General features: G+C 36.9%; 1 protein-coding gene across 2 annotated transcripts in view; it reads left to right on the plus strand.

Annotated features, from left to right (window-relative positions):
- The window catches only part of dlc1 (DLC1 Rho GTPase activating protein), an 85,923-nt gene that overhangs the window by 7,685 nt on the left and 56,044 nt on the right, over nt 1-22,194 (plus strand). For both annotated transcript variants that reach the window (XM_056771371.1, XM_056771380.1), the window contains 3 exons: nt 6,849-7,004; nt 7,141-7,281; nt 18,206-18,239. In XM_056771371.1, coding sequence (XP_056627349.1) covers nt 6,849-7,004; nt 7,141-7,281; nt 18,206-18,239 — 331 coding nt within the window. The remainder of the gene's footprint in view (nt 1-6,848; nt 7,005-7,140; nt 7,282-18,205; nt 18,240-22,194) is intronic.

Genomic DNA, 22,194 nt, shown 5'->3' on the forward strand with positions numbered 1-22,194 from the left:
TATCTGATTTTTGGTCAAAATAAGTCACATGAACTCCTTTTTTATTGAATCAGTGTACCATTGACTACATGTAGTATTTGAATGGTTAATTCAAACTAACTGATACATCTAATATATAGTATTTGGTTGTAACAAAACAAAGCACTTGCAATTTGAACCAATGGTTTATGCTTTGCAATTACCTTTGCAGTGCCTCTTTTAGCAGATGATTTGATCCAAATTGATTTACAAATAAGGCATGCAAGAACATAAGCAATTTATCTAGCTGATTTGAGTTACAATGACAGTAAATTTCAATAAAAAGTACAGGGTAGGGCACAGATGGATTAAGATGGTGGGCTCAGTGCCGGTGGGCCACTTCATGCCAGGGGCTTCTAAAGCATGGGACTGAGAATCCAAAAGGAATTAAAACAGCAGGGGCCTCATTTATAAAATGCTGTGTAAAAACTGTCCTGAATCTGATTTTGCGATCATTTCTCAAAAGTGCGTCAGACCCTGACGTGGCGCTATGCACTATTACACCTGAAAAAAAAAATGATATGAACATCGTCAAGGATTTTTGCGAATGCACACTCATACGATCAAATCGATTTATATATGAGGCCCCGGAACTTTCAAGACTTACGGTACAATAATCATAATTATTATTTTTTTAATAATCGAGCAAGCCTATCCTATGGGCGTATTTTTGGTAACAACATCCGAAACAAAATTGCGTGAAGAGAGTTGACAAATAAATTCATAATACTAATTGTTTCCCCCGCTATATAATTCTGCTTTCTCCATGCAATATCACACATTCAGCCCCGTTTTCACAGACAAGGCTTAAGACTATTCCCAATACTGAAATAAATTTAGAGCTGTGTGAACTGAAAGTAACTTTCCCTGACATATCTTAAAATATGTCCGAGCCATTGTTTTTTCCCAAGATGCACATCAGTAATGTTTTTTTCTAAGATATTTTAATAAAAGTGACTTAAATAGCCTGAATTAACTAAGGCATAGTCCTGGCTTAGGCTAAGCCTCGTCAATGAAATCAGGCCTTTGTCTGTATTTTCAGAATATTACACTTTAGACTAGTGATCCTTAAACTTTCAACATTAATTTGAAATGTTTTTTCTCATTTTTTTTCTTCATTCAAAACATTACAGCTTTATTCTGAAATCTTTCTTAATCCACCTCTGAGTTGGACTCAGACCAGTGGACTGCACATCTTCCGATTCCCAGCGCTGAGAGAATTTCATTAAAGAAAGAGTCAAGGAAGGCTGAAAATGTGACGTGGCATCTTTTAGAAGTCTTATCGTGTGTCCGGTTGCATTTTCCTGCTGTCTCTGCCATAAGCCTGTCTTGCTAAAGGATTATGCTGTAAAGTTCTGCCACCGACAGCATCCATTTGATATTAGTGGCTGGCTGGTTAACCAGTGATGTGTCACTGTGCTGGACACACTTGTTTGAGATGTTGAAGCCTTAAGGGAAGATCTGTGAGGTCACTGAGGACGGATTTGAGCTGGCAATAAACACATTCCCCTGAGATCGCTGGGAAAGAGGAAGAGAGAGGATTCAGTGTGGGAATTCGGTCATGTCAAAACAGGAAGAGGCCTGTAGGAATGTGACCCTAAACATTAAAAGAGACATAGACAGGAATACTTAAAAACAAGAATATGGAATATTTTGTCTGCCTGGTATAGATGATGTTCTTAATATATTTAAACTGTTATCAGCGTAAATGTGGTTTAACTGGTATATATTTCAATTAGATGATATATAGGATTGTAAATTGTTTTAGAGACATAGAACAATATAGAACACATGATAAAAAACAGAGAGCTTCTATGTGCACGCTGTGTTTCTCAGTATGTCATGGAAAAACTAGGCATTCATACAACCGACTTTCACCACACAGTCTCATAGAATTGGCTCACGTCAGCAAATCCAATGGCAAAGTACTCACACTGACAGGCTAATTCAGCGCTAAATGGAAAATAAATGGTGATGCAGTCACTAGACATTAGTAAAATACTAAGAGAACAAGGTGTATATACACTTGGTCACACTATTACTTCTTGATTTTTTCTCAATATCTTCTGAGGCCTTGTTAGGCAAACTACTGAGGCCATCTGCCGAACTACCACCTTTTGCAATCATTTTACACAACATCAGTCTAGATACCTTTTGCTACAGATGCAGAATGTATTTGCTAGTTTGTTCATTGAAACAATTACATCACAAACACTATCGAAAGACTGATGCAAGTATCTCATGTCAGACTTGAGCCCTAAATTTAAAAGAGAAAGAGATATCATATGTAGAGAAGAGACAAGATGATGAAAAAAAGGAAGCCAAAGTCTACAAAGAAAATGGTAAATAAGCAATAAAAGAAATAAAAGAAACAGGCAGTACAAACAGAAAAGTCAATATATAAAGTAGCTAATTAAATTAATGAGAATAAACTCCTTACTCTCTTTTTTCCCAAAAATGATTTTAAACTTTAAAGCTTCTGTAAAATAGGGTACATTTTTTTAATTCCTAAACTTTAAAGGTTTTATTTCTATGCATTCCACGAATGAAGGCAAGAGTTACAAGCTTACAATGCAATAGCACTGCAAACGTATCACATAAATTGAACTGACGCCATAAGACAGAGGAACAGACCACAATTTTATGTTTTTCTCTTTTGTGTTTATTCATGAATCTTCATGTTGTCATTGGACTGAAATATTTATTTTTTTCCCATTAAAACATGTCTTTTTGTAATGACATGAGGCTGGGTGAGTGCATTGTCATTTTGGATGAATTATTCCTTTACATCTTATACATATTCAAAACTCTTGATTGAACAAATTCAGTATTTTGTTTAGTCCACATATCAAACAAATATGCACTCAGTTATGATTTGCAGTGTAAATTTATGTTTTGTGTAAGTAACTCATCTACAATTTCATAAATACAACAAACCAAAATAGCACTTATATTCTGTGTAACATTTAGATAAAATGAATTTAGTCAGTTTCACACTTTATATTAAAGCTGATTAAAACACAAGCAGATGCAGAGTTGAAATGTCATGGAAAGGGCACTGTAATGAGGAGCATGCCATGTGAAAGAGGAATGTGTTGTGTGTACGTCTAGAAATAAAAATATGTTAAAGAGCTCAACATGCTTTAAACTTCAAACTTCACTTAACCTTGCATTTAATCGTATAGGAAACATTTAACATTTGTTATTTTGAAAGGGGGCAATATGACTGACATACATTTGTTTGGCTAAAGTATGAATTACTTCAATGCTTACCTATGTTGGCCTACGTGCTACATTCTCAATCAGCAGATACGAATAAGCCTAACTAGTCAAGAAATACTATATCCAAAATGACATACTCCCATATAATATGAGTAAAATAACTATGCAAAAGAGAGTCCAAAACCTCAGTATGCAAATCAGGAATATCAAAGAGGCCTATGCCATTTCTCACACCTGTCCATCAGATGGACACTGACATGAGACCCCAGAAACTGAGGAACATACATTTCAAATGAATTAACTATGGGCAAATTTGTTGGTAGTATTGGTCAACGAATTGAATGAATTCGGGTCACATGACCATGAAAACATGGCTGATGTATCATGTCTAGTTTGCAATGTGACATACTGCAATCACAAAATATCAGATTAAGATTATAAAAGTGAAAGTTAAGAAACAAGCTACAGAACTTTATTTGATTTGTGATCGTGAAATCCAGGCTTCAAAATGTGTAAACAGCAATTTCAAGTGTTAAAAGCTCTATGATCTGCTCTTGGTTAAAGGTTGGCAGGTTTGGTTGTAATTAAAATTAACCTAAGAAATTATGTGAAATTAAAGGGATACTTCACACAAAAATGAAAACTCTGCCATCATTAACTCACCTTCAAGTTGTTCAAAATCTGAATAGATTTCTTTGTTCATGAACACAGAGAAAGATATTTCGAGGACTGCTTATAACCAGACTGATTTTTCCCCCCATTGACTACCATAGTAGGAAAAAAATACAATGGTTGTCAAAGTGCCCCAGAACTGTTTGCTGTCCTACATTCTTCAAATGTCTTATTTTGTGTTCAACAGAACAGAAAAATTATAAAGTATTTTTTTCTACAATGGGAGTCAATGGGGGACAAAATCTGTCTGGTAATAAGCATTCTTCCAAATATCTTTCTCTGTCTTCATCAGAACAAAGAAATGTATACAGATTTGGAAGAACTCGAAGGTGAGTAAATGATGAGAGAATTAAAATTTTGAGGTGAAGTATCCCTAGTCCAAACACAATTATAATAAAGCATATATATGCTTCTTGCATGAGACGCATACATTTCTATTGTCTTAATAGTTGTAGTGCTATGTGTCTTACTAACAGAACACCACCTGAGGTCAGTGTAACACCTGATATTACACAAAACACAGGAAGGAGGAAAGGATGTAAAATAGAGTTTAATAAAAACTGCAGGAATGTTGTTATCTGGTATTGTCCTACATAAACGGTGAGTGCCTAGGAATTTTGACCCATTTTTAAATGAGGACTCTTTTTTAAAAATCGTCCCATTTATGCATTTGGCGTTGTGCAATTTTATTCGATAGAAACTTGCATTACTTCGAGGGAACATTTTTTACATGTTCTCCAGAAAGATGTTATTACAAAAATTGTAACTTTATTATTTGAAATTGTGGTACATAATAAAACACAAATCTTGTGTTGTCTCATTAATGTCAAATAATTTATATAATACTTTATCATATGTGTATTTCCAAGAATAGATAAGAGATGTCAGATAGCATGTGGCTGTGATATACTTGTGTGGAACCAAATGACTGGTGCAGATTAAGAATTAACTGCATTTCAAAACAAACAGCATATTCTCTGTGTCCAGATGCTCTACATTAGCACACACACACACACACACACACACACACACACACACACACACATACACAAACGTTCTGAGGACACGTGTGAAGTTTCCTTGTTCATTTGTCAGGTGATGTGTCATGAGTGTCAGGATTGCAGCGGTTTCTGACCTAATTTCACTAAATGATGATTTATGAAGTAAAATATCTTTTACACATGAAAGTTCTGAGTGTCTTTAAACCTTTCTTGGTAGGTTTGTTTGAGTACAATGTTACACAGTATGTATTTAGCTTGAGAACGAAATTTAGTTTGATTGAAGTAAATTAAATAAAGGACATGAAAGCTGCATGTTCTTTGAGGTGAATTGCTAAATTTGTCAACATCTGCACTAGTCAAACCTTTTTTCACAAAGTAGCTTTTGCAATTGTAATTGCTGAGTGTCTGTTTTAGGCCTTGGTGATATTTGGAATGTTAGATTTTATCGAGAAAATTAAGTATGAAAGTACCATATCATTAGGTCTACATTTTTAAGTTTTTTTCTTTTGCACTAACATTTATAACGTCAATTCATTTTTTTTTACTTTTAAGTTGCATATTGCCCAGCCTAAATTGAAAACGCTCATTGACTCACTAACAATATTTTTTCAAATTGTATTTGTGGAACATAAATTCAGATGAAAAGCTGAATGTATGAATCCACTTTGCTTGCACTTCATGCAAATGTAACAGAATTCAGTTCTGTTAAAATGTTGCTGCTTTTCACTCCATATGGCGATAACCATTCGGGTTTCACTGTGACTCTATCCGTGTGTCTCATAAATGATGGCTCATTTAAACTTGGCCAACAATTTATTCAGTAAAAACGCATGACGAGACCACCTGTCAAATCCCCTGTGTTCTTTAATCATGCTTTCGTGTTTTTGATTATGTTTTTGTAATGCTGGACAACATTGATTTGTACTGCAATGACTCCATTGTCCACACTAAGTCAAGTTACGGAACTTGCACACTGTAGCGTGTGTGCTTTCCAAGTTTTGACCCCTTGAGTTATAAAAGAAGCCAGTCAGCCAAATGACGAATGCTGCACATGACCATGACTCACAAAAGTCCCTGCTGGTTGACCACGTAGCGTATGCTTGTCCGCACGCTAGACCAGCACCAAATAACGCTCACACAAAAATGTATGATGGTCCATGCTGGTCTTCTCTGCAGTGTTTAAATGTCTAGAGATAAAATGTGTGTTTTCAGATTGTATACTGGTTAGCTCATTATAGTGTCTCTGTCGCTCTGTGTGCTCTTTGCATGTGATAGACAAGTGTGTATTATGGGTAAATACCAGAACAAACTACGCAAGCCCTCTACACACTGCGTTGCTTTGTGTGGGGCTGTTTGCACAGGCCTAGTTCAGCCACAGGGCAAGTGCCAGCATCATTCCTCCATGCTTGAGAAGCATTGCAGCTTCTGTCTTTCTCTCTCTCTCGCTCACTTGCTCGCTCATCTGGCAGTGTAGCTGAAATAGTGTTTTATTCATTCTTCCATGGTGGTAAAATGCACAAATGCAGCGCATGAATTTTCAAGTCAAAAGTTTATGGACATTATATAAATTAGTCAAGATAGATAACAAAAGTACACCCACAGATCAAGATTGTGTCTAACTCAGTTTTTAAAGTTGAAAATATGTGAAAATAAATTAAATAATTCTTTGTATGAGAAATGATTTATTTATTTTGGGCAACCTACTCATTTAAAAGCAATTGCTGCTTTTAAGATTAGAAAGCAGAGATTAATTTCAATTTAATTAATTGGTGACTCAGTTCACATGGAAAAGTCCCTTCGGTTCGGCGCCTGGTCCGCCATGGCGACATGTGTTTTAAAAATTGTCGCTGCAAGCGATCAGATTAATGTGTTGGTTTTGAGATTACATTTCTCTGACGTAGTCTGATTTCTTAAGAGCTGTTTTTCTCATTGCAGACCTCACGGGAGGAGAGAGAGAAGGAGAGGTCACGTTTGGATTCCATGGTTCTGTTAATAATGAAGTTGGATCAGCTGGACCAGGAGATTGAGAACGCTCTTAGTTCCAGCTCCTCCCTCAATGGCACACCAAACCTCAAAAGGGGCATCGTCTCTGTGAGTACTTCTCAGGAATTTCTATTTAAATGACATAGATTATCTAAATTCTTTGGTAAAGCAGTAAATGAACTAACCTTAATTCCAGTGAAACATTTGATTTATAGGAAGACTTTGTAACTCTTGTCCTTAACAGGGAGTTGATTTAGAAATGCGGGATTCAACAGGAAGTCTCTCAGCCTCCTCTCAGTCCTTAAACACTCCAATATATCGCTCTTCATCATCACTGTCTTCTTCAGGACCCTCTGGGAACTCGGGAGCAAGACCAAAGAATGAGGTAAATTGAACACATAAGAATCACCCAATACATGTAGTTTAAAGTCACAATTTTCATTTTTGCAGCAGGTAGCAAAACAGTTAGCTTGATTTCTCCACCGCCGATGGAAATCGATCCAACGACAGACACAAAAAATGTTCATGGATGACAAAGTTTTAATAAAGTTTTATCTTTTAATTTATCAAGTAAGCCATTAAAGTGGCTTTGTAAGAATAACAACAACAGATCAATCAGTCCTTTATTTCTGGCTCCACATTTACTCACTGAAATCACTTCATAACTATGTTTCTGCTTTCAGCCTCTTCCCAACAGGTCGTTTTAACCATACACAAAACATACAAACATTCTGTTACTTTCTGCCACTAACTCCCACTTAAAGCGTTTCTTGGCTTATGTTTCTAAAATGTGGAGTTAAGCATAATGGCTATAATCAAAGGAAAGACTCTCACATCAAAAAATACAAAATACACATTCTTTTCGTCTCTAACCTGCATTTCACACATACATAAATGTACAGCTAGTCACACAAATATAACACAAATGTTCCTCTGTTGGTTTTAGCTGGTGTAAGTTGGCAGACAGTAAAGGGTGTCATTATCATGTTCCAGCAGCTGTATGTAATCTGAAAGAGAGAGAGAGAGAGAGAGAGAGAGACTATGCTTTGAAGTGGCACAAAGACCCCTTTAATTTACTGTTTACATTGTTATTTGGCATACAGAAATCCATGTCTAAGTGTTGGACACTTCAGTGGCCTCTTCATAACCAATCAAATCCTTTTGAGCAACCTTGCGATGATGTCACTTAAAGGAGTCTTATGACCTGATTTCGTGTTTTCCTGTATCTTTGGTCTGTTACAAATTTAGGTCCTCAACATTGACAATTTAGCTTATTCTGAAATCTAAGTACAAATAAATACAGGCTGTACATGTTCTTTAAGTAATCAACCTTTATTTCTAAACATTTACAAACGGGTCGTTACAACAGTGTGCAATACACACTCATCTTCAATACATTGATTTCTATACGTCGCAATTATGCCCAAAATAAACATAAACTCTGGAAAAAAACATTGAAGTAACAATTAATTTAAACACACATGTGAACTAAAAACTTAAGTGTTTTTGCGCTCTCTGTCAATTGGGCAAAGCAAAATTGTGGCGCGAACACTTCCGATGGCTTCACCTCCTGATATTGGTTTAGCGTTCTAGGCACAATCTAGTCATTTATATAGATCAGTTATTCAGCCTCGTATCCTCTGGCTGTTCTCACCTGCATCTTGATACTACTTGAAAAAAGTCAATATAGCTAGAGACTCAAGAAGTCAGTTATACCTAATAGTTCAACCAAATAGTTAAAAAAAATAAAACGTTATTGATCTATTACGCTCTGCTGGCAAAATTGATTAACCCGCTTGGTCAAATGCATTTGCTGGATCATATTCGGGCTTGAACTCACAAGGTACAGGTGACATTATCAGGTGATAATATCCTTAGAAGGCTGATGTTCCAAGTATGGTAAGGGGCGTGACATTTCCGCACATGCTTGAGATATTCGGCCAATCACAACGCACTGGGTAGCTTCGCTTTTCACAGCAATAAGCTTTGTTAATCGAGGGCTTTCTGAAAGGTGGGGCACAGATGAGCAACCAAAATGCACGGTATGTGAAAACTAATGTTTTTTTTTTACCGTAAACACATTGTATGACACCAAATACACACTATAATGTTTGTTTTATCCATCCAATATAACCCCTTTAAAGGAATAGTTTACCCAAAAATGGATTTGTTTTATCATTCACTTAGCCTCATGTCATCACAAACCTGTATGACCTTATTTCTTTTGCAAACACAAAAGAAGACATCACAAAGAATGTGTGTTTCCAACCAACATTGGATCCCATTGACATTCATTTATGGACACAAAACCACTCAAAATATCTTCATAATTGTTCCACAGAAGAATAAAACACAAAATCATCTAAAACATTGCATGGAATAACATCGATGTTGCATACAGAAATTACTTGAATAGCAAACCAAGGGGGTTTTCTAACATGTTTGACCATATAGTGTTTAAACCATAAAATAAGGAGGCAATCATTTAAAGGTGAGTCTACACTGAGACCCTTTCATGTTGATAAGTGCAGTCTCTCTAACCAGATTTCTTTCTTATCTTAATTTGGTCCTGTTTGTCTTATCTTTTTTTCTGTTCCCATCCTGACTGAGGTCATGAAAAAAATGAAGCGAGCGAATAAATCGGTTTAATCTAGATTAATGGGTCAACATAGCAAAGTGCTCAGAGAGATGTCAAGGAGACGAGAGATGGAGACAGACAGAAAGAGAGAGAGGATGATTCAAACAACATAATGTATGGCAAGAAGAATGCAAACGTGCATGTTCGAGCAAGCACCTGCAGACATGCATGCAGACATCATAGCGTGAAGCACGCGTGACATCAAACAGACGCAGGGATAAAGTCATGTTTACAGGCGTAACTACTGTTTACGTTGACACTCGTTCAGTGTCTGCGACCATCAGTTGTGTGTGTTTGTGTGCGAGAGAGCGTCCGCTTGCACACCTTTTTGTTTGTTCGTTTTTGCCATTCCTTACAGGATTACATAAACGTACCAGGTAAAAAAGACATGACAGATACACATAAACGCTAAATAGCCCGTAAACAGCATTTGCACGCAAACCCCTTTGCTGCTGCGAAGGTATTTTAAACAAAGATGGAGAGTTGCAATCTAAAAGTCCACAGATACCCTTCACTGCTGATTTATGTTGTTTGTTGCCTTGTCTTAAAGTGACAGTGAATGACCAGATGGACGGTCATTGAGGAGTCACCATACAGTATGTTTCTCTGGATGAGTGTGTCATAAAGATGAACTGCTTTAGTTTATCTATAAATAACACATCTAGAACAAAGTTATGCTCTGTCAAATTGATGGTTTTTGCTAAATATGTGCCATCCTTTCGAGGTCTTCACAAACAGGACGATAGAAAGTTAAATAAATAGAGAGAAGTTATGGCAGGTACTGAATAATGAGCTCTTTTGACTGCTTTTAGCCATTTAAAGTGTTTGCAGTGTATGTGTACTGTGAACTTTCTGACCTTCTGGCACACAGATCAGTTCCAGTGAGGCTTGTGTTGTGTAAGTAGACATTTGATTTAATGGCATGAGGTCTGGTCTATTATGCTGCATATTCTGGCCAGGAACTGCACTTGCAGTACACAGGATGATAATGTCTGACTGACATGAAAACTGATGTTGTTTTGTTTGAATTCATGAACAGTTTCACAAAAATGCTAAAACATTTAGGAAAATAGGTGTATGTTCTATGATCAGAATATTAGAGTATGTCACACAGACATAAAAAAAAATCATGTGCTTTCTACTTTTAATGATAATGTTTTCATCTCCAGTCATGATTTCAAACTTGGACAAATAAAGGTATACGGTACCATTTTCAGAATGATAGGGAAAACACTGCCGCAAAATTAAGGTCTTACATTTTTACCAGATAAATATAAGAAGACTATATATGTATGCATTATTTATTTATGTTAAAATATTAATCTATTCATAAATTTCAGCTTTACTAAAACTTTTACCAATTAAAATACAAAAGTTGTATGTGTTAATATTATTTAATGGAGCAGAGCTACCTTAAAAAGTTGCATTTTATTAACTAACATAAAAAATATTTATAAATATTTTAACAAATGTATTTCTCATTGTTTGTTGATGTGAGTTGATACATTTAAATGATGAACAGATTATATTTAAATTTGGTATTGATACTGTGGGATAGAAGCTGTTCAGATTTGTCAGAATCAAAATCTATACTTTTGAAAACACTATAGTGAATCGGACTCACCGGCCTTGCCTGCGGTTATTTTCTGTTTATGTTATAATACAACAAGTTATTTTATATTTAAATTTAATTCATATTAATTTATATTTTGTTGTTTAATAAATAATTGTTGCAGCTGAAACCGTCTATACTGTATTCTATCTACTTACCATTACACTAGCCTTAAACACAATCCTCACAGAAACCATTCTGCATGCTTACATTTTCTGTAAGATTTAAATTAGAGAGAGAGAAAGAGAGAGAGAGACTGAATGACAAATCAGCAAGAACGGATTGTTTTCAGAGAAGGATGTGGAAAATATAACCTATTTTTGAACTTCAGCAGGAAATCGCTGTTTTCCGAAAGGTTCAAGGTCGTGGGTGCTGTATCAGGCATTGTAAAGGCCCAAAACAAGACCTCCGTCTCTTTCTTTCTCTGTTTTGGAGACAAAAGGGAAATAAAGCAAACATGATACATGAATGCCATGATATCATTCGATTTTACTCATCAAGTCCCGATCTGACATTTCAGTTTATGTAAGAGGATTTAAAAAGAAAGAGCTAGTTGTGTTTTGGAGACGCCAGAAGCTTCTGAAAACATCTAAGCCGCCTCATGAACATGCTTTAATTCTGTAAACACCCTACGAATTCCTTTCTACACAGTGTTACAGTAGTTGGTAACTAATAACGTTCATTTACAGCTCTCCATCACCAGTCCAAATGAACATGTGACTCTGTACGGCGCCTTCGCTCATAATGACCATAATGAACTCTCTTACTCTCAACTTACGTGAGCCTGAAACATGAGTGGATCGTCCCACTTTCATCCCATAAATCAAGCCTGTCAGGAACACAAGATGTTTGGTGTATTTGGCTCACATTGTGGTGTTGATAGCTCATTGGCCCAGCAAGGGCAGAACTCAATATATTTGTCCGTGGCCCCCGAGGCCCCATCATAAGAACACTATCTGTCCGGAACGGGTGTCATATTTGTATATCAAACGAAAGTCAACAGCCAAAGTGGAGTTCAGTCTATATTGACTACAAATTCAAATGATGTTTTTGTATTAAGAAATGTGCGTGACAGGGAATCTCGTGAGTGAGTGCATCGATAAATATAAATCCCAAAGTAAATTTGCAAACGTGCACAGACAGAGGAATGATCCAAACAGATGTTACTTGTAGTACATGTACACACGCAAACACACACAAGCTCTTAAATGTAAAGAATGTCATTTCCCAATTATTTAAACATCATCCATAGATACTTTTATGAGTGTTTAGATTTATGATCCGTACGGTGTTCATGTATCTACGTGTAGGACAAATTTACTTTGTAAAGCACAATGACATACAAAATAAGGAAAATGTATGAGGTTTACGCATAAGGAGAAAAACAATGACCGCAATAAATGTAATTTCGTTATTTTAGTTTCGTTTGGTTTTTAGCATGGAGACACGGTTTGTTCTTTACCTTTTTCACTTTCTTTCAGTCACACACCTTTGTGTCCAGCGGGGTAATGCCCCTCTGCATGTCATCCTAATCCTGCTCCATCGAGCCTCATTTGTTTTTTCCCAAAGTGCCGTCTGCCTAATTCAGTGTCTTCCATTGTTATCAGAGCCTGGATTATACTGGATTACAGAGATTAGCCCGCAGACTCTTTCTCTAATCCACAAAGTCAATTACGGCCGGAAAAAGTTGAAAATGCCATTGTGATGTTGGTGACTATTGGAGGGAATGTGCTTAACTCCTTGAGATGGTCTTCAAAAATAAGTGTTTGTCTCCGATCACTTGTGATGCACTCAAAAACCTTTGCCATAGATTTAAATTTATGTAGGCCCTAATTAGAAAATGTAGGGGGAAAACAAGTTTGTAATGTCAACTGTGATCATTGAGTCATTACAGTTTACATCATTTAACACGCTCTGAGGGAAACCTGACATCACTTCCTGTCGCAATGGCTCGCATAAAACACATGGAAGTTATTATGAGATGAAGAAGGGGGTGTTCTCACTGTCGACAAGAACATTCTTGAAGGGGGAAAAGGAGAGGGTACGTTTTTCCCACGTTTCTCAGCACACGTGCAGGAATGTCTTCATTAGTTATGGAAAATGTTTGAGGATCGGGGAGGGGTTAGATAGCATCTCTGTGGCCATGCACTCTACAGACTGTATCTATATACTGTATGTCCAGTATAAACATGCTCAATAAGATTTTCTTTGATATCAGAAATGGATTCCAAATGTACCTGAATAGTATGTACAAACACAACATTTGTTTATAGTTATTTTATCACAACATGAATCATAGAGAAACACATTTATGTATGGATGGTGTAGTAAGATAACTTAGGTTACTTAAGTGCATTCTCTCTCTCTCTCTCTCTCTCTCTCTCTCACACACACACACACACACACACACACACACACACAAACCATACCCACTGGGTGGGCCAGTGTGACCCCTGCCAGCTGCACATTCTTAACTAGACTAGGTGGCTGGTAAACCTGCTCAACTTGCACGCGCACACTTCTCTCTCTGTCTCTCTCTCATAATTGTTATTGTTCATTTCTAGCAATAACCATAGGTAAACTGTTACACGCTGATGCCTTTTATAAACAATCTTTAATGGCACTTGGAGTTTTCTGAGGAAAATGTGCTAAGGTGTGTGTGGGTGTTTGTCAAGGTATTGCTAGATGGTTGCTAGGTGCTTGCTGACCAAAGACAAAATATCTCATTCTCAGATCAGCACAAAATCCAGGACCCTATAAATGAAGAGTTTGGTTCCAAAGTGAGATTAATTCTTTTAGATTAAAAGATTATAATTTTTTTAATTATGTTATATTTTGTATACTGCATTCCAGTTAATATGATTTTTGAAAGAGTTTAAAAATTGAGTTATCTCATTTTGGAACCAAACCCTTAAAATGTTGTTTAGGTCCATCCCTCAATCTAATCCTATAAATCCTAAATCTGATCACTCGGAAAAAATTGGCACACTACCTCAATAAGACATACGATGTACATGAGGGACAAATTAGGTGCTAAAGTTTAATTCTTTGAAATGAGCTTGTGATATAATAAAGATTTAGACTAGTTTATACAGTATATGTATTTGCTTTTTATGTATGCAGTCTCTCACTCACACAAACACAATTACTTACTTATTTATCGAAATAAGGACATTCCATAGATGTCCATTGTTTACATACACAGCAAGTTGTAGATTCTGTAACTAAACCCACACTCTAAACGTAAACCTGAAAAAATATTTTTACATTTTGGAAACTGTATTGACTAGAATTTATAGCTTTTTGAAATCCCAAAATGGAGGCTTTGCTCAGATTTGTCAGGTTTGCTCGCTTTTGGCTACAAATCTGCACCCCAAATATACTTAACTAAGTACCCACACATACACACACTCAGTAAATGTGTTATTGAGTTCTCTACCCTGTTATTTTTTGTTGGACACCTGATACGACCTCTGATCCCTAATGCCGTGACAACCTGTGCCCAGGGACCTTGCAGAGCTAAAAATGTGACCTTGTGCTGCCCCATAACGACAGGGGACACACACATTCACATGCCAACACACTCACACACATATAAAAACCTCTCACTCTCATGACTGAAATGTAACATATGACATGTATACTTGGGTGGTCCAGTGCTGACTGGCAAGTGCCATGGTCCGTTTTACCACAATATAAACAATCTTTCCACACTTAGTTTTAAGAGGATGCAATTCTATACTGCATTTTTTTTTATTTGTGTTTGATAATGCAAAACTTCATCCGCCAGGCAATGATCTTCAGTCGCAGAAAAGTTCAAGCACACTTCTCCTCAACAACCCATTGAGCTATCATTCATGTCAGTAGCATTGCCAATGGGAGGCGAGTTGCGTGCCAAAGTTTAATAGTCAGCGTTGGCCAAACCTAACCAAATATGAGCAATAGTAATTATGATGGTTGGCCACTAATGATCCTCTTGTTTTTCTCGGTTTCTTCATTTATTTTCTTTATTTCTCTCATCTTGTGTTGTGTTGGGCCTCTTCCCGCTCGTACGAAAAGGGTGGGCGTTGTGTTTGGAATAGCACATGATAACAGTGGTCTGAGACAAATGTAGTCATTCTTAGTATGCCATAAGCCCTCCTAAGTATTAATAGTATTTTACTGTCAGTGACCTTGAAATGTTTCTGTGAATTTGAGAAAACAACAGGCCTACACCCAGAGGAATGTCGATAGAGTTATTATGGTGGACACAGTCACGCAATGATAACATGACTGACTCCCTACTGCATCAAATTTCATGCCATTTGGGAGCTCCCGTCTTGAAATTTGTGTAACCGTGCTTATGAAATTGAGGGTCGAGACTTGAGGGGTCTTGGTTTTGACTTTCGAAGGCATATTGATGTATATTTTAAGCTCTATCTTAGAATCTTGTTGGTGTTGGCATGCCTGTGTATGTGTGTAAGCGTGTTTGGATGATTTACTGTCGATCGCTTGCAGTGTGCCAGCACGGGGCTTATTGTGCCATTAGCTGACTGTGCCACGGTTATTATTTAGCCATACATATCACAACCGCATTGTTGAAAGGGGATTTTGCTGATTTATTTACTGATTATGTTATGTATCTGTGTTCATGGGCTTGGGAATAAGATAAACCACGTTGAGGTATTTGTAAATGTGTGCCCTCTCTGTGCATGTAGGTGTATGTTTTTTGTGTGTATTGGTGTCTGTGTGTGTTCCCTTGCGTAGACAGATTGGGTGCAAGACATCAATTTATCCAGACATCTGTGGCAGCACCATCAACAAACAGAAGAATGTCATGGGTGGATTTGTCTTCCGCTATGGAGAAATTAATCTGTTGGAAAGATTATATTTTAATGTTGAATTGTGTAATTTTTAAATACTGTCCCTACACTGTTAGTAAAAAAGGACGGTACTTTTTTAAAAGGTCATAATATGCAAAATTTAGGTACAAATATGTATACATTTGGTAGAAATTTTCACTTTTGACGTAATAATATCCTGTGACAGTTTTGGACCGTTTTGAAGGTATGCATTGTCCCAAAACGATTTTGTTTTAAAAGTCGATGAGTAATTGTGTTATTTAAATGTCATTTCAACACTGGGTAAAATAATTTGATCATCATAAATGGAAAAAAGAGTCAAAGAGTCCTGAGATTTGAGAGCAAGTGGCATGAGTTTGGAACAGGACAAAACGTTATTGAACCAATAAAAGATAAGTTGCTTTTGTAGTTCTGTAGTTTGTAGGCTCTGCTTTTTATGATGAAATGACAATTTTACCATTAGGCAAGACAAATTGTCAGTTTATCCCAAATCTTTCATATGTTTAACATTTGTTGGCCAATCATACCCATCTTTTTCTACTTTATCTGCATACGGAAAAAAACATTTTATCAAGATAAATTTACCTCTGTTCCTTACCATTGCCTACCCTTAAAAGGGAAGGGAAGATGATGGGTTGATAAGAATGGTGTAATATTATCCCTAAACCAAACCCTGAAATCTGATGGGATGATCTGAATTTCCATCAGGATCAGCAGGGAATTTTATTTAGGAACATGTACTGCTTGTACCTGTTGTTCAAATCATGTGAACATCTACATTCTGATCCACACACACTATGACATGAGGACGGGATGCTTTTTCCATGCAAACATAAAGACAGGTGCTTTTTAATCTCTAAAGTGCACCATGTCCATTTCGATTGCGATCATGCAGCTATCTTGCGGTAAACACCTCAAGTGATGTCGACATGTTCCCGTTTTCTCTGATCTACACACACATGTGCTCAGACACATGCAGGCACTTCTTTTCACATCAGACTCCTTTGATAAGTCACTTTTACCCCTCGCATACACAAATGTTATTCCCAGCATGCCTTTCAGAACGGGCGGACTCAAGGATGAGGGTACGTTAACAAAAGCAAAAGAATGTGGACAAAAAACGGGGGGAGATAAAACTAGAGAATGTGATAACGGAGGGCAATAAAGGAATTGGGGAGAGAGATAAAACATAAAAACCAAGAATGAGCGAGATAAAGAGTGCGCTGTGATGTTTTGATGGCGACTCCAGTTTGAGAGAAAGACACATTCTTTGTAGAACAGGACGCATCCTTCTTTAAAGGCCGATGAGGTGCTTCTGTCAATATGATCTGTTCCAGGGACCTTTGGATTACACAAGGTCAAAGATCAGCGGACAGAACAGTTCTGTGGATGAAGGTCATCTACAAACAGAGACCCCGACATTCTTTCTGTGCTCCGCACGGAGAATCATAGAAATTCCTGTTTGGCGGACTGAAAAATCATGAACCGGGCAATTTAACCAGATCTACAATTGTGCTAATTTTGGAAATATTTTGGAACAGTTGTGATGAATTTACGACTTGTTGATGCCTTGGCCAAGTAATGTGTCCGAATGTATAATTTTCCTAAAATATCCGGCCACCAAAGATTCAGACATGTCATAATGTTAAAACTATGCAGCGGGTTATTTTTTGGTCTCATAACGTTTTATTAACACACTTATAAGCATTATTGGCCATAACACACATGATCTAATAAATCGTGGGCAGTAACACAGACACTTGATAATAAAAGCATTTCAAGATATCAAGCAAGACATCAGTGAATATACAGCATAAAAAGGAATATGTGTATTTGTGTGTGTGTTGGTATCTGTCTGGTGGGGTATCTTGTTCATATGAGTGCATAGGGGGTTTCAAGGTTTCAGAGACTACACAAATGGCCTTATTTCTTGGCCAGCTGCACTTGGTGGGCACACACACACACAGTGTTTTACTCTCAGGGACAGGTGGTGGGCTAGTTTATACTGGCTTGGTTTGAAATGTATACAACGTTCATAGATTTACATTGTGAAACCCGATTATTCACTAGCTGTCTGTGGATTGTGGTGAAAAGTGAAAGATGAACTCCGTAGAATTTAATTTTACGAATTGTAAATCTAAGTTGGCTTTCAAAAGTGATACAATAAACAACATGTTTTGCCTATTTGTTTATAAATTGTGTCTTTCTTTTCTTTTAGGTTTCCGCAGTTTTTTCTGAGAAAGACCAAGCTGGTAAGTTCACATGGTCTAATGTTGTATTGTAATCACCTACAGCAGGCAGCATTATTTTGATACAGCAAAAATAAGAAATGAATCATATGGCATGAGATTGTTTCAATAACATGTAACCTTATTCAGTTTAAGGGATAGTTCACCCAAAAGGAAAGTTCTGTCATCATTAACCACGCTCGAGTTGTTCCAAATCTGTATAATTTTTTTGTTCCGATGAACACAGAGAAAGATATTTAGAAGAATGCTTGGAACCAAACAGTTCTGGGGCACTGTTGACTACCATAGCAGGAAAAAATTCAATGGTTGTCAATGGTGCCCCAGAACTCGTTTGCTTGCCTACATTTTTCAAACAGAACAAAGAAAGCAACTTTTCTTACTATTGCAGTGGTGACCAAGAACTGTTTGGTTACAATCATTCTTTCAAATATCTTTCTCTGTGTTCAGCAGAATAAAGAAATGTATCCAGATTTGGAACAACTTGAGGTTGAGTAAATGATGTATTTTGTGGGCTTGGATGAAGCGGGTTTTGATGAAGTGCAAATTCTCCAAACCTACCATAAAAATTGCCTAGAAAATGAACATGCAACTATATAACTGGATTGTTAAAAAAGAGATTAGGTGTTGCATCACGGCGATTCCGAGGATTTGTCTGTTGGACAAATTTCGGTTCCGATCTCTTGATATCTGTTTCAAGGCTGATGAGTTCTGAAATGCTTTTGTCTCCTGTTCAGTTCAGGATGAGTTTGTAGACCATTTGAGTTATGTAATGACCCCCTGGGGCTCTATGGCTTGGCATTCTGGTGTGTGATGGATGATAAAACGCAGGCCTGATGGCAGTACAATGGCCCCCTGTTTTGAGACACATCAAAGGCTCTCTGTATCAAACCAGGAATGTGGGCTGCACAGCCTGGTTACATCACGCAAGCTTTGCCCGGAGACCCAGAGCATTCATGGTTAATTTTCAGGTTGTTATGGAAATGGACTTTTTGGTCGCAAAACACCAGATGCTTATCCACTCTCTCTTCTATGATGATTGTCATATGTTGTGTTGGTGCTGCAAATGTTGTCACTATCTAAATGAAACAGGAAGGAGAGAAACGTATCATAGGTGTTCAAGGAGAATTATGGAATCATTTCCTACTATAGCATACTTTACCACACAGGGGACAAGACACAGTGGGGTTTTGGCAAGACAAAAGCAGAACAAAGACCCAAATGACATAAATCTTTGTATGGGTTGTTGCATGTGTGTATACGTGTTTTTGTGTAAGGGAGTCTCTTTTATATAATACAAGCTCCATTGTCATGAAAGCCTAACATTGCTATTTTGACTCTTTAGGGTTAGAGTTTTCTAGGGTTGTCTAAAAGGGGTCATATGGCGCGAATACGTGTCTTTCTGTGTCTTTGGTGTGTAATAAGTTGCCCATGCATGTATTAGACATGCAAAATTTTAATTGTCGTAAAAAAAGATCCATTTTATCTAAAAGCGAATGCTCACCAAGACCTAACTAAAACGCCTTATGTAACCACACCCCCTCAAATCTACGTCAGTTTAAGATTTGTCTTAGACCGCCCAAGTATTCGCAAGTAAGGTGAGCGTACCTGTCAATACAATTGCTGTGGAACCTGATGTTGAATTTCCGTCACACGCTTGCAGTATTCCAACAATCACTATGCACTGGTTAACTGCGATGAGCTTTGTAGAAAATTTGTGCGTTTCAGAGAGGCAGAGCAAAGAGGAGATACAAACATGCACAGTATGTGGAAAATACAGTGTTTTTGAACATTAAATTATACACATTGCTTTACAACTAAAACAAATGATAATATAAATTTTATATAGCTTTGTCATATGACCCCGTTAAGGGTTAGAAAACCGGAATAGAAAATTTGAATGCATTAAGTGCTCAAGTGTCCTGGGGTTTTCACTTGTTCTGTTTTTCAATGTAGATGGCTGGAGCATTATCAGTGTTTAACCTGCATTTTATCTTGGGGTAGAACATAAGGGTGCTCACATTTGTTGACATAAAGATGAAAGCAAACTCAATTAAAAGTTTTTTTTTATAACTATGCACTCCCTGTTTAAAAAACTAAATATGCTGGTTAGGTAGGTTTGGAAGGATGGTAGCTGGTTTGTGCTTGTATAAGCTGGTCATGTGCTGGACTTAGATGGTCATTTGTTGGTTTAAGATGGTCCTTAGCTGGTTTAAGCTGGTCCTAAACCAGCTCACGACCATCTTAAACCAACACATGACCATCTGAGGACCAAATTGTCTACACTTCTTTTTAACTATTTCAAATGTTGAAGTTGCTTTAACTTATCAAAACTATTTGAAATGTATAAATTTTGGATATGCTAAAATAATGTAAAAAACACAAAAATTAAAAGCAATAAATACTGAAATGATTAGTTCCTTTATTTGTTTAGAATATCATAGTTTAGTTTTACAACAATAATTCTTTATTTGTTTTATTAATTGATTTTATATGTAGTTCTTTTTACAATTTTCATTTTTGCGGAGCGGCTTTCCTTGCATTCTATTTAAATAATAAAAAAATAATAGATGAATAAAGATAATATATGGTATTAAAATAGTTAGTTTCTCTAGTTTTTCTGTACGCAATGTACCTTGATGAAACTTAACTGGAATAAATACTATAATTGTTTGTCAGAATCTGTCAGTTGTTTAATTTATATTACATAATTGAAATATATTATATACAATATTATAATGCAATGTTTTAAAATGTGTTTTTAGATTAAGAATGTCTGGCTCTTGAAAAAGCAATAACAATCTAAAAGGCATTTAAAATTCAAGTTTCTTGCTCTAGTTGAAGACACCCTATTGCTCCAGTCTGACCATTACACAGACTGAATGTTCTCTATAAAGTAATCAGGAAATGATTTGTTGTAGTCTGTGAGTAATGTAGGAAAATGTTTCAGTGACCGCCAGTCTCCCTGAACAATAAGGTGAGAGAAAGGCAGTGGAGGAAATGGAAGACACAGTGGGCGGTTTCATAGTCTACACTCCCTCAAATTAAATCCTCTTAATTCTGATCTGTGGCCAAAGCTTCTCACACACAGACTTACATCAACCATTATGAATCGGAACAAAACTGATCTCAGGTCTGCTTCAATTACAACAATAACCTATCATGTTTTCTTATCTCGGCTGAGTTCGGCACCTATAATCAGGGCTACAGAACTCGTCTCCCCACTTCATGCCCTTCATGGTCCTTTGATGTGCGTTTATCCCGCTGCATTCCTGCCCCTATCGCACCCCGTCACGGCTCAGGCTCTAGGTGCAGAACAATGGCTCTATTGCTCAATCCTGGTCTCTCACTCACCTGCATCTAGGGTCGAGCCCCAGCTGGGTAGGGCCGGGTCAGTCCGGGTACAACCAGGTTGGAAAGGCTTGAGGAAGAGTGGGGAGGAAAGGAATGAAACATTAATGGAGTGCTCGAGGAACTGTCAGGGCTGGGATTAGCCACACATGTCTGCTGCTTCCTGCAGGCGGCTTCCTCAGATCCACGGCTGCACGCACACAAGCGCCAAACGTATGCACATAGAGGCTTGGCTGGATGAACTGATAGTGCTGTCTTTTGTTCTCTGTGGCATTTTATCTTTTTAATATCCCTTCTGTCTTGTTTTTTACTTTGAGGTGGGGAAAATAGTTGTCGTTCTTGCAGTTTTGCAGGAGAAAATGTTTTTGCATGCAATACATATGAATTACAAAACCTTCATTTTCTAGGTGTCAAATATACAAAATAAGTTATTATCAAGATTAACTTTGCTAAATATATAAAATGAACATCTTGAATATTGTTGGAAATGATCCAAATATATATCAATCATTAATTAGATTTAGAAAGATATTGAGATATCAAATTTATTGTTGAGTCCTACCCAGGAGCTTATTGTTTATCTATTTTTATTTTTTAATTATATTTGGTT

Source organism: Triplophysa dalaica, chromosome 2 (assembly GCF_015846415.1).
Source record: "Triplophysa dalaica isolate WHDGS20190420 chromosome 2, ASM1584641v1, whole genome shotgun sequence".
NCBI lineage: Eukaryota > Metazoa > Chordata > Actinopteri > Cypriniformes > Nemacheilidae > Triplophysa > Triplophysa dalaica.